Below are 14,583 nucleotides of genomic sequence, written 5' to 3' on the forward strand. Positions count from 1 at the left end.
CGGTTTTTTCTTAATCTATGGATTATATAGGGTAAGTAAATTGATTAAATCTAATAATTAATAAAATAAAATTGACCTCTCGTCACTAATTCGCATTTTACTTCACACGGTATTCTCCATCCTATTCTCACGTCCGCGTGAAGCTCTTTTCCTCCTATTACCGCCTCCTATGCCCTGGGAGCTTCTAACGAGACTCGAAAGCCCCGTTATTCGAATTTCTTCGAAATAAGTTAGGTTTTCGCATCGCGATGACGCGAATAAATTCCTTTAAGGAATTTAATTGTCATTAAGTGACAATTGGTGTTCTTTGACACCATCTTTGATTTAATCAAAGAATTTTTTAACATTACGGATTTTATTATTCCGTAATGCGGATTTTTGACTCTTGAGCTTATATATTGAGCTCGTAATGAGTCCCGTTCAGCGCCACAGAAGAGTATTATGTCTTTTTTGACAAAATCTATTAATTAAAAAATGATAAAAAATCAAGTTGGTCTATTTCTTCTTAAATAATGTTTTTCTAATAAATAATTAAATTTTTTCAGTTTTTTATAGTTTTTATATAAGTTTCATGTGGACGCTGTTTATCGTGAAAAAAACAAAAGTTTTTATTAATTGAGCTCTCATTTGCTCTAATATGCTCTTATTGAGCTGAGACTATTTTTAATGTATACTGGTGCTTTGAAGCTATCCAAATAAATTGAAATAATGGTGCTTTGAAGCTATCCAAATAAATTGAAATTAATTTGAAATAAATTATATTTTACGAGATCGAGCTAATCTCTTAGTTACGCAGAGCTCTTATTACTGCTCTTCTTCGCGTATTATCTTTATCGGCATTTTACGCCCCTGAAAATTATGTTATCGCTCTTAAATAAATTTGTGGTCATATTGTTTAAATGTTTTTATTAAAATATAATGTTTGGATTCTTATAACTATCTTACTTTCTATTTGTTGTATTATAATATTATTAATAATAAAATGTCTTTGTTTGAGTTCTAAACTCGGGGTGATTTGATATCGTTTGGAGGGCTCTTCGTGATGTCCTCTCCCTTGGGTAGGTCCTTTGGTTGAACCTCCTTAGTTTGATGGCAGCTTGGCCTTTCCGCTATTTGTATCCTCTCGGCTTGGCTCTGTAGATTATTAATTATATTGTCTTAATGTTTGAAAAATTGAGGCGATTAGCATCGACCTCAGCGAATCTGAGTGGCGGTTGCAAGGTCCCAAGAGGGTAGGATACGTTACTCTTTTCCGTTCGGGGCGGCGTAGCCGCCCCGAACCCAAGCATTACTGTCTACACACTCCACTGTCCACATGGGTTATGATTTATTTGGAGTAGAATAGCGCTACATTCGGTATGACAGATTTCCTAACCTCCATAGTTAACAACTTTAACGCTAAATATCTCGGTTCACGGGGCAGAACGGCGTTTTTTTCTGCCAGATTCTTTCGTTTCATACAAAAACGCGTCGAATGAGCCTAATTTTATCGAAATCGGTGGTGGGGGAGGTATTCTGTATAATTACTGAATCTTTATACTCAACTGACTCATTTTTACGACAGTCCACGGCGGATACGTTACTTTACGCGACACGGAATTTGCGAACTCTCTTGTGTTGTGCTCGCGTCAATCGCCTTTTCAACGAACGAATTAATTTTCTCCTGGGCCCATAACCTGTGAGCGAGATGTGGAAATAATAGGTTTGTTCTTCTTGTTTACATTTCGTACACTTTCGTGTAAAGTGTACACTTTAGCGTTCTTCTTGTCGGAAGTGACGTTGAGGTGTATGATTACACGCTGTTTGTCTTGAAAGTGTAATACACTTTAATGACGTATTTTACACTGGTTTTACACGTGCTTGAGAGGTGGTGTAAAATTGGTGTAACGTTACACTAATAGGTTAGGTTGCTAAGATTTGAATTTGGATTAGTAGTCCTTATTCCGAATGGAACGCTGAATTATGAAAAAAGCAAGTGTTTATCGAAATGTCGATAACGAGATTATTATTGATAAGGAAGGTTATATAACATGCCATACAGACAGTATGTACACATTTTTAATTGTTTTATTTGAATGTGTGTTTTGTGCAATTATTATCCTATTTATTTATTTATTTATTTATTTACTTATTTATTTTATTTTATATTCTTAATTTCTAGGTGGGCTAACTTTTAACATACGTTCATCGGAAGTAGATCTTAATGGTCCACCTATTATATGTACTGTTGATGACGAAGAAGTTTTAATATCATTGAAGTCTACACCGGTAGACACATCTTCGGAAAGTATTGTAGCCGACATTTCAAATCAAGAAAACCAACAGCCAAATGTTGCTCGGCATAATTTGGAAATTTTTTCATGGAACGATGCAAATATGAAGCTGTTTCTATCACTATACAAGGAAATGAAAGGATTAGTTGGTTCCAGAAAGTTAAAAAATTTTAAAGAAATGTGGAAACACATAAGTAATGAAATGAAAAACTCAGGATATGACGTGACTGCAATACAAGTGGAGAATAAATGGAAAACATTGGAAAGGCAGTACAAGAAAGTTATTTGTAATAATAATCAGACAGGAAGAGGGCGGATCACTTGTAGTTACCAAACGTATGTATAACTAAAATTAAAGTAATAATAAATCATAATAAATTGATGCTTCATTTTTATTTGTGATTTTACAGAGAATTGACAGTAATTTTGGACAAACGTCACAAAATAGTACCACTTGCTGTGACGGGTCCTGAAGTAAGAGTTATGGTCCGGAATGTGTCAAATCCCGGGACTTCACTGAATAACAGATTTGTTTTCTAGATACTAATACTATAAATTGTGATTTTAGTATACTTATTATTGCATTTGAAAATTGTACATATTAATTTTTGAAAATTAATTTTATTTTTTAATATTAGTGCCCCAATTTTGATGCCAGTCTCAGCAACAACTGTATTGCCAACAAGTTCAAATATAAAGAGAGGACAAGAACTTGAAGATATATCCATAATGACTTCTCTTGGTGAAAGTAATACAGTAACCGAACCTGAAAATACTAACAACTTCATCGCTGTTGCCAAAAAAAGAAAAATCGCTGCAGGAACAACGGCAAAAGTTTTACAACAGTGCCAAGAAGAAATGAAAGAATATAGAAAGTCGTTTGAAAAACGCCAAGAAAAGCAAAATGATGTTCTAATGCAAGTCCTTGAAACTTACAAAGCGATAAAAGACAGACATGAAATACATATGACTGCGATACAGAATCTGAAAGAGAAAGCTCTTCAACAGACAATAAGAAGGAATGATTTAATGGATGAAAGAAATAACTTATTAAAAGAATTAGTATATTCTTTAAAAAAAATACAGAATAAGAATATTTATTAAATATATATTTATTATTAATTATTATTTACAAATCATAAATATGATATAATATATAATATAAGGTGTTTAAAAGATTAATATAAAAATACATGCAAGTATATAGATAAATTTATGTGAATTTATTTAAATAAAATATAGTATTATTGAGGTATTTATTGTACTTGAGCTGCGAGTTGTCTACATATTTCGTCCCTAAGTTCTCGTCCCTGTTGATTATCCTGTGGTATTACATTAGCATCTCCAGCTATATTGATCAGTGCATTTCCAGCTTCAGGATCTGGTTGATTTTCATCGAGAGGTGGTTCAAATAACTGTAGATCATTAGCATTGTGTAAAACACAACACACATGTATAACTTGAATCATTCGAACGATGTCTCGTAATTTGAAATGGTATAATTGACGAAATCGCTGTTTTAGATTACCAAATGCATTTTCAATAATAACTCGACATGAGCTCAATCTTTGGTTAAAATTGATTTGAGCTCGTGTCATGTGTCCGTTATCTCTATACGGAACAATCAACCGTTGTAAACAAGGATATGTACTATCTCCAAGCAAGTACCCATCTTCTGCAAATTATAAAATTAGTTCAGTAAACGATTGCACATTAATTTTCTTTACAATAACATCCGAATAAACATTTTGATATTCTTTAATATAAAAAAATTACATTACAAACCTCCAGTAAACTCATTTAAGTTATTGTACACAGGCGATTCCCTAAAAACTCTCGCATCATGAACCGATCCAGGGTAACCGATAAATACATTCATAAACTTTTTTTCGTGGTTCACTATGCCTTGTAACTGAATAGAAAAAAATTGCTTCCTATTTATGTACGAATCTTTATCTTCTATTAGTTTATCGATTCGAATGTGCGATCCATCTATGGCACCTGTAGTAAATTGTTAGTAATAAAATGATCGAAATCCTACATGTATGAAAACAGTATACTCTTGAAATATACCTATTACTCCAGGAAATCTTTTTTGCTGAAGAAAAAATTGCTTAGTGGCCTCTCTCTCTTGCAATGTAGGGAATCTGATGACATTTGGTGCAAGGAATATTAAAAAATTTGTGACTCGGGATATAACATTGTACAGTGCACTTATGGTAATCCCAAATCTATCTGCCACATCCCGATAGCCAGCGCTTTCATGTCCGACGTACCAAAGAAAAGTTATGATATGTTTCTCTGGAGAAATAGGCTCATATCCGGCATGAGCTGTGATAATATACATAGATAAATAAAATGATATTATATTCATAAATTATACGACTAAAATATATGTATTTATAAAATGATATTAATGTATGTGGAACTCATAATTATGGTATAATGAACCTTGTAATGCCAAAAAGGTTGGAGATGCTGCAAAACGATTGATCAACTCATTGGTCACTTCTCGTGATAAGCGAAAGTGCATTATGAAATCACTCTCAGCATATAAATGTACAACATTTTCAATATAATTAAGGATTTTTACACGATGTACTCTTTGAACAGCTCCTAATACTGGTTCTAATATTTGTCTGTCTTCATCTGGTAAAAAACAATGTTTTGAGGTTACGTTATACACTTTCAACAGAGGTTAAACAAATGTACCTTCATATAGTAAATAAAAAATTATTTAATATTCTTTCTTAGTATTATTTACAGCAAATAAAACAGGTGGAACAAAGACAATCTCATCATAATCCTCTTCATTGGATGATAAATCAGACTCAGACTGAGACTCCAAAATATAATCAAGAATTTCTGCATTTATTTCATCCATTTTGTGATGATCGTAACAATATAATCAATATTTTAAGAAGTCAAATTTTAAGTTTTTCACTTTCACCAACTCTAAACATAAACAACATGCATAAGTAGCTGTTGTACGTACACTTTGGCGTTCTTCTTAAAAAGCTTACACTTTACACGACATTTCTTCCCCTCCCAAAAAGTGTAGTGTAAAAGTGTATGGTGTACATACACTTTACACTTCTCGTGTATCAAGAAGAACAAACCTAATATAGACATGGCACTTCTGAGAGAACACAAGACACAGCTTTATTTATAGCCTGAGATACACAACAATAGGGGTAATACTTGCGAGCAACAAGACGCGCGCGGGAAAAGTAGAAAAGAACATGAACTGCGTAAAGCTTCGTAGATGGGAAAGGCGAAGTCTGCACCCATGCGCTCTGGTGATTGGTTGGATCAAACTTAAATGGAGATGTCGCCACGAATTGCCTGATTTGATTATCCAACACATTTAAACCTTACTTTTTCTAAAAATTAAATTTTTTATTTTAATTATTATTTTGTAATATTTGTTTTTTATTAAATGTATTTAATTTTTAATAAACTATTTTCCGAAAACACTGAATCTTTATTATATAATGTTTAAATTATTTCAAAATATTTTTTATAAAATATGTTCTTTACTAAAAGTAGATTTAATGAAATTATCTAATTATTTATTAAAAAATATTTTAAAAATAAAAATTTTCCATTTTTATATTTAAAGTTGATCATATTTTTACATTTAATAAAAATAACCTAGAATTATATTAAATAGAATGATTAAAAAAAAATACCTACACCAATTGCATTAAAAAGAATTTCGTTTTTGAAAGTTAATTTTAATAATTTTAATTTTAATATAAAATCAAGAGAGTAAGAGAGAGAGAGAGAGAGAGAGAGAGAGAGAGAGAAAGAGAGCGAATGGATGACAGACAATGATGACGACACAACGAAAACGTTAATTTGGACGTCAATAATAATAACGATGAAAAGAAAAAATTTTCTGTCTTTTGATGTTTTTCTGTGTGGTTAACATTTGTGTAAAAAATTATTCAAGATAAATTTGTAGTAATTAATATCTTGTTAATTATTGCATAAAATTCTAAAATGAAGAGAGTTTTTCTTTTTAGTTTAGTCCATTCTGTTCCTATTTATAAGATTTATCGTAACATATTAAATAACCTGTATAATAATTATATATACTTATTATTTAAAATTAAACATTATATCTTATATTTTTTTATAATTTATATTATATATCATTATATCTTTTTCAGAAAAACCTCCATTCTTTGAAATTAATAATGTTAAAGATATAAAAAAAATTGATGGTCATTTATCATTAACTGAAATTTTAAAAGGAAATCGTATTTTTTTAAAAAGAAAAAACGAAGATTCTGTAACTGAAAAGGTAAATTATAAAATAAATCAATAAAATCATTATATTCTAAAATTAGAATATATTGCTAACTTTTTTAAATATTTATTTTATGTAAATATATGGGAGCGTGGTCTAAATCGGACTAAACTTATTTGTATTTTTTTACTCTTCGTAAGGCGTAAATAAAGTTCGATCGTAGAATCGAAAGTGCTATTGGAAAGATCATCAAATTTCCATCATTTTTGCTTCAGAACATTTGATATATCTGTCACCTGTGTTGAACTATAATGGAAAATGTAAAAACGCTTTTTCCAGTCTGATTTTGAATCATTGGTTCCAAATCGGTACATTTCTTTGTTCGAATCGAAAACTCCTATTTTTATGGATTTTTTGATCGAATTTTAAAATAGTTTAATGTATTTTTCTTAGTTATTGAGTAAAAATGAGCAATTTGACAGTTAAAGGTAAAAATTTTTTCGGGAAAAGAAATTATTGAATGATTATATTATTAGAATAGAAATCAATAAAACTCAATTAATCTGAGTCTGATGACTCATGATATTTTACTGATTTAATTGCTTGGACCAGATCTGGTCATCCGATCACCAATACTACAACCAAGCCTATATAAGTGATTCACTATACTGTCTGATTTGGACACGGATCCTTTCGATCTTTGGAATAAATTTTAAAATAAACTACAAAAGTGATTACAAAATGCTTGATATTTTTTAATTGTAAACCCTTTAATTATCTTAAATCAATTACTTTGCAAATTTTTAACATCTTTTAAATAATAATTTAGAAGGGTTTTCTTTTTTAAAAAAATTTTCGCATGATGACTGAAAATATATATTGGCGTCTATTTTATGAATGTTATGACAAAGATTTGTCAAACAGCTATCACATGTTCGGTGTTTTATAAGGATTTAACATTATAAATAGTACGTGTAACATCCCAACTTGCCTTACCTGCCTATCAATATTTTTTCACCTGTAATAAACCATGAACACCCTCTAATATTAAAAGATACAGGCTACGTCCCTGTATGCGTTAGTAATAAGTGGGCTGCGTCCCTGCAACTCTAGTTTTACGTCACTCTTCGTGACACGCGTCTTATTAAAATAATCTCTCTTCTGTCTATAAAATAATCCTTCCTCTGTTTCATTAAAATAATCTCTTCATTAAAACAATCTCCTCTGTTCCACTAAAATAATCTTTCATCCGCCTCATTAGAATAATCTGCCTTCCATAACTCACAGATTATGCAACAGCCCGAAATTCTTATCCACCAACTCTTTTCATAATTCCTAACTACCATAAAAGATAAACTCTAGAAATACCTCTTCCTATATCTCTAATTAAGTCAAAGGCGACACCATTAATTATTTCCTTCTTCATGAATGTGCCTTTCTTCCTTTCGCAACGCGTTACGTAACCCCAGTGGTGGGGGCAGCGCTAGGTGTATAAGATGCGACCAAGCGGTTAAAAGTCAGAAGTGAAACGACATCGAAGTCACTCTCCGCGCGTTAGCCGTGCGTCAAATTCTTCTATCATTACTAATTCCTGACGTCGAGTAAAAGTAAGAATCATTATAATTCTTGAATATCCAAGTAGAAGTAAGAACCATTGTAATTCTATTGAATATATATATATCGTTAATTTTAAATTCAGTGTTCTAAATCAAACTACCTATCCCATAATAAAAACATATTAAATCATAATCGCGGCGTAATTAAAATCTACACTAAATCTATGACGCCCAGCATTCACCTAGAAGGAAGACTACTGTAATTCAGCATCTGGACATCACCTGCACCAGGTGTAAGATACAATTAATATCAAGGATATTAAAATAAGGGACTCCTCCCCTAATTTTCTGATAATTGTTAAGGTCTAACGCGACTCAGTTGAATTACACTGAATTACTGGTGACCTGTTAAATATAATATATCAAGAATCATAGCCGTAATTACGTTACCATTGGAATATTACACGTGTGTCCTCCATATTCCATTTCGCGTCGCAATCAGATAATAAGCCCAGCACCTTATCGTGCATGGTTAGATACCGCAACTTGCTGCATGACCTCTTATTTTTTCGACCTTACGGATAATAGTCAAGTCTGTCGAGGGTGCTACGAACATAGTTATTTATTGGATCGTCGGCCTCACGACTACGTGATTTTTCATTACGTACATATAGGTTTCGATGACCATTATTACTATTGCAGTAGATGCGGGAATAGATTACCGACAAATAAATTCCTTACGGCCTGCCCTGCTTGTGTAAATACTATAGATCAATCCGAACTGCATGTAATTTACTCCGGGATTACTCTCCATCACGAAGATATTCCTACGATCCTTCCAATCAACGAAATCCATCCAACGATAATCCACATGTATCCTCCCCAAATAACCAGGTGGTAACATCGTTAATCGTTCAGTTCCCTACCAAACGTGGCTTGACACGGCCATATGTTGTAATTCCTTATACTATTATACAATCATCGAGTTAATAACGCGTTAATTTGTAACGACTGCTATAGAGAGAAATCACCTTATGATCACGGGTTTTATGACGAAGTGATGCGACATTACATACATATTGGCCCTCCGCTACTCCTTGAAGAGTACCAGCTTTGCTACGTAATTATTCCACGCATCCGCACTATAAGAGCTTGCCTCATTTGTCCTACAGTGCTTCATGAATTCATAGAGTATCTAGATTATTCCGAAGACCGCCCTTACGATAATTACCAGCCTACTGTATTATGTTCAGCCATACGCGAACAGGAACTATAGAGCCCGAAAATTAAATCAAAAAGGCATCCACCGTAAGCTGCCCCTTTCCTTCTATTCAGAATAGATTTTTATTTTTGAAATTGAGACCGCGGTATCGCAACAAAATTGGTGACAGCGGTGGGATATCTTTATTCTCTCATAAAATAAATTCGGAAATTCATAAACCTCAATTCATAATGGACACGCGTAGTAAAAAACCACCCAGTCAAAACATAGAATCAGGAGCCGAAGCCTATGATACTAAATTAAAGGATTTGTCTTCTGAAGAGCACGAACTTCAATTAATAGAAAATGCTATAAAAGATCGGGAACATCGTATACGGCAGCACGAGGAAGTAGTCGAAATGAAAATAGAAGAAGTAGAAAGAATGCGACGACAGTTGGATATCGAGCGCGAAAAATTCAATAAAACAATGTCTAATGTAAGGAAGATGAATTATTACTCCGGGAAAGAGAATTCGAAAAACGATGGCGGGATTCAGACGTAACACGTTTAGAAGAATCCGTTCCTAGCGTACATCGCGAAGTAATAAATCACCCGCCGTCTAATTATTATTACACGGTAAGAAATGATTTCCCTATAGACGAAGCTCCGGGACCACGGGTGTCCTTTCGAGAAGCTACCGAATCTGTTCCATTTTTCGACGGGTATAATATCTCAGTAGCAAAATTCGCTAGAGCGTGTAGAAGGGCGCGAGAAATCGTGCCCCCGTCAGCAGAAGGTAATTTGACTAAACTATTGATAAGTAGATTAGAGGAACGCGCATATACGATTGTAGAAGACGAACCATGCAACACAATAACCGATTTTATTGATCTATTAACTGGAGCCTTCGGTACCGCTAAAATACTCGATCAGTATCGTGGCGAACTTAGCATCATATATCTTTAGGTCGAATGAATATATACTCGACTATATCAGCCGCGTGAAAGATCTACGTACTGCAATACTAGACACTGCAAGGAGAGACACAGGTGTATTAGACGCACGTTTTGTCGCGGAAATCGATGGATTAACTGCAAGATCATTTTACGAAAGCCTTCCTCTAGATTATAGCTTACAAATAAGCCCGGAAACGCGTCAGCATCACACAGACGTTTTTGCAGCAGCCAAGATAATTGCCAAACGCCAAGAATTAGATAAGCAAAGATCGGAAATACGACCACAAGAAATGCGACACATAACGCCTATGGGTAGACCATTAGCTTATTCCACTCCTCAACGCGCAAACAAATTCTCTTATCGCTCCAATAGGCCCCCTTATCCGACAGATCCTCCAGGAAGACCAGAATATAATCGATATGCACGGGAACGTGAACTCCCTCGTAATTCAAACCAAGATAATCGTTATCACTCCTCGCGATACGAGTCACGCTGAATCGCACCGGACGAAAACCTGCGTTCAACGCAATACGGGCCACCCGCTACGCCTAATCGGGACGGATACTCCCAGGACAGATATGATACACGCGCAGATAGAGTTACATGTCGCTATTGTAAAACGCCCGGTCATTCAATTGAGGATTGCAGGAAAAGACAGTTTAATAACTCCCAAAGAAACACGAGGGGAAACTTGCCGGGTCCGTCGGGACGTCACGAAGCAATTCCGATGGACGAGAAAAAGAATATGGCCGGTAAATTTAATAAACTCAGAGGGGAAGCCGAACAATCACGACGAAGAGCCAGAATCTCAGTCTTAAATCCGAAAGATTTCTCGCACGTGCCATCAATCACGGTAACTGCAGTCGGACTGCAACAATGAGTTTCATGATAGATACAAGGGCAGCACCTAATGTAATAAAGCAAAGGAACCTTAGCTCAGAGATAGTTATTAATCGCGACGACCCGCTACACCTTAGGGGAATAACCAGCGGTCACGTCGAGACCTTAGGATCAGTAAATGTTGAAATAATGGGCCACCCGGTAGCCCTACACGTGGTTCCAGATAACTTTCCGATCGCGCAGGAAGGAATCCTAGGATCTGACTTTTTGTGCGATGCATCCAGCATTAACCTTTCAGAAAGATACGTAGAATGGAAGGGAAACCGAATCCCCTTCACAGATCGCGAAACGATCGTAATTCCAGCCCGCTCACAAGGGACCTTTTACCTTAGGGTATTAAATACTGAAATCCATACAGGATATGTCCCGCGCCTTAGGGTTAACAATGACATATACCTGGGTGACGCTGTAGTCACAAATAGGAACGGCCGAGCTTACATACGCGTAATTAATTCTAGTGAGATAGACCAAGAACTTGTTGTTCCCCACGTAACATTACAAGAAATTAGCGAGATAGCCGATGATAAACCACGAAGCGAGAACTGAAACGCGAAAATCAATGTAATCCAGCCAATGGAGCCAAGCGAGCGATCGAACCAAGTAAAATCGTTACTTAGATTAGAACATCTAAATAAAGAGGAAATTGAGCATGTAACAAATCTTTTGAGTAAACATAGCAACCTCTTTCAAGTCCCCACGGAGGAACTCAGCTGCACGAACGCGATAACGCATAGAATTAACACTACAGACAATCAGCCGATACACGTCAGGCAATACCGCTTTCCGCCAGTGCATAGGGCCGAAATAAACCGTCAAATCGAGAGTATGTTAGACCAAAAAATCATAGCAGAATCCGAATCCCCATATAACTCACCACTATGGATAGTGCCCAAAAAAGCCGATTCTAAAGGTAACAAACGATGGCGGCTAGTAATAGATTTTCGCGCACTAAACGAGAAAACCTTAGGGAACGCGTATCCTTTACCGAACATTACGGATATTTTAGATCAATTGGGAAACGCGAAATATTTCAGCGTATTTGACCTGGCCTCCGGTTTCCATCAAATTCCTATGGCCGAAGAAGACGCGAAAAAGACCGCCTTTTCCACACCATATGGGCATTATGAGTACAAGCGTATACCTTTCGGATTAAAGAACGCACCAGCCACATTCCAAAGATTAATGGATAAAGTCCTTAGTGGTCTCCAGGGAATAGAAATATTTGTATACCTTGATGATATTGTAATATACGCGAGCAGCCTAAAGGAACATGCGCAGAAATTCAATAAATTAGCAGAACGATTGCGCAACGCGAATTTGAAATTACAACCCGACAAGTGCGAGTTCCTTAGGAATGAAGTCACCTACCTAGGACATGTTATTAGCGAAGCAGGAGTAAAACCGGATCCGAAAAAGATCGATGCAGTCAAACACTTCCCGCGTCCAAAGAATGCCAAGAGCATAAAGCAATTCCTCGGCTTAGCAGGCTACTATCGCCGTTTTATTAACAACTTTTCCCAAAAAGCTAAACCTCTTACTAGCCTATTGCAAAAAGATAAAATCTTTGATTGGCGCGAACCTCAAAAAGAAGCGTTTACGGATCTTCGCGATTGCTTGTGTAAAGAATCACTGCTTGTTCATCCTGATTTTACTAAACCATTTATTTTGACAACGGACGCGTCCGGTTATGCCGTCGGGCGAATATTGAGTCAGGGAGAAGTAGGCAAAGATAAACCGATCGCGTACGCATCTAGACTATTAAATAACGCGGAACAAAACTACGCAACTATTGAGAAAGAATCTTTAGCTATCGTCTATTGTACCAATCACTTTAGACCGTACCTATAATATATGGGAATAAATTCACGATCTTAACGGACTATAAACCATTAAAATGGTTGCACTCAGTAAAAGACCCGACCTCTCAACTAATTCGTTGGCGATTAAAACTTGCGGAATACGATTATAATGTCGTACACAAGGTAGGCAAAATGAATTGCAATGCAGATGCCCTATCCAGAAATCCAGTCCCATCTGGCGGATTTATCGCCAGAAACACTCAGTAGATATTGGCTTTATTTATTCTATGCTGATAGAAAGGCGCTAAGCATCCTGTTGCGTTGTGGAGCCAAGCTTGATAAGGGAGTATGCGGTTTCTTCTATTGTCATTTATATGATAAAATTAGATCGCGAAGGACACATGGATATTACGATGGAATTAGGAATGACGAACTTCGTTTATCAATATTGTTATGGATTCGTTAAAACTAAACGAAATGTTATTTATATGACCGGAATATTGTTCGTATTATCTTAGTACTTCTAGGCATGCAAGACAAATGCACGGGAATTTGACGGTATGAAATAGAGAACTGCAATCACCGCAGTGGTGTAAACGTTGTACCGAGATGTAAGTAATGTCGCGTAACGCAGTTCCGGATGTGTCGAGGCACAGAGGTATTACTCTCGAAACACCGTGGACAAACTGCGATATTTCTAATAAAAAGAATGTGGTCATGTAACAAGAAGTTGTATGTAATAATTCTACAAGAGGTGAAGCCTCTGATAAGATTTGACTAAGACGTGTTATCTTCGATGGGGGACACATGCGTGTGTTTATTAAGAATGCTTCTGATTAATAAATGGATGATCTGATCTGAGCGACTCCTGCCAGTGAGGTGTAATTCAACCTTACTGTGTTGAGACGTGCAATCACCAGTCATTGAATGATCAGCAAAATGAAAGTATGTGTTGGAGATTGCGTAATTGTAATGTTTAAATTATCGGGAAGTTACAATGTTATGTAATATAATATTTCTTGCTTACCTTTGGTGCCGACCGAATTTATATAACTAATATAAATTAGTCGGATGGGTTGGAACGAGAGTATATCGTCTAAGGCTTCCTTCCTTCCTTCCTTCCTTCCTTCTAGTAGGCTGTTTTCGATGTCGTTATTTAACGTTACATTTATTTTGTTATGTTACGATTTATTTAAGGTGATTATTTAATTAAGATAAAGTAGGAATGGATATTTGAATTAGAACACTGAAGTTACGTTAACAATTGAATATATATATTTAGTACTTATAAATTTGTCGCACGGCTAACGCGCGGAGGGTGTAGTATACTTGCTGATACTTTCTGTACACTCTACACTCTACACTACAATCTGACGCTGCGCTCGAATGAAGCGGTTTATGTAGGTGGTTTGTTACCCTACTACTTTTAGAATACAGTACTTGGTCTTACGTGATATGTCGCAAGAGTTGCGTCATTTTTTATCGTCTAAGTTTCCGCTCTTGGCGTATAGCGCTATCTTATCTTATATGCGGGAGGTCGGGAGTTTTAGGAATAATGATTCGGGGAATCAAGAGCTTATTTATGATAATGAGTCTTTCGCTGGAAGGCTTATCGTCTAGTCATAATGAATGTATCCTGTT

At 35.5% G+C, this 14,583-nt stretch overlaps 1 protein-coding gene across 1 annotated transcript; it reads right to left on the reverse strand.

The window, feature by feature from the left end:
- Nucleotides 1-3,529: 3,529 nt before the first annotated feature.
- LOC108725321 (putative nuclease HARBI1) lies at nt 3,530-8,988 on the reverse strand. Its single transcript, XM_018452261.1, has 5 exons — nt 8,826-8,988; nt 4,725-4,922; nt 4,347-4,604; nt 4,059-4,274; nt 3,530-3,948 (listed from the first exon to the last, which is right to left on the reverse strand). The coding sequence occupies exons 1-5, from the start codon at nt 8,986-8,988 to the stop codon at nt 3,530-3,532; spliced, it is 1,254 nt and encodes a 417-aa protein (XP_018307763.1).
- Between the last annotated feature and the right edge of the window lie 5,595 nt (nt 8,989-14,583).

Source organism: Mycetomoellerius zeteki, unplaced genomic scaffold (genome assembly GCF_001594055.1).
Source record: "Mycetomoellerius zeteki isolate Tzet28-1 unplaced genomic scaffold, Tzet1.0 scaffold339, whole genome shotgun sequence".
Lineage (NCBI taxonomy): Eukaryota > Metazoa > Arthropoda > Insecta > Hymenoptera > Formicidae > Mycetomoellerius > Mycetomoellerius zeteki.

Bases quoted from the DNA above. Each gene is read 5' to 3' on its own strand.
- LOC108725321 (XM_018452261.1), bottom strand. From the start codon at position 8,988: ATGTTACCACCTGGTTATTTGGGGAGGATACATGTGGATTATCGTTGG. The intron at 4,923-8,825 runs GTAAGGAATTTA...GTTTTTTACCAG, and splicing joins TTACACAAGCAGGGCAGGCC to ATGAAGACAGACAAATATTA. The intron at 3,949-4,058 runs GTTTGTAATGTA...TATAATTTGCAG, and splicing joins CTTAAATGAGTTTACTGGAG to AAGATGGGTACTTGCTTGGA.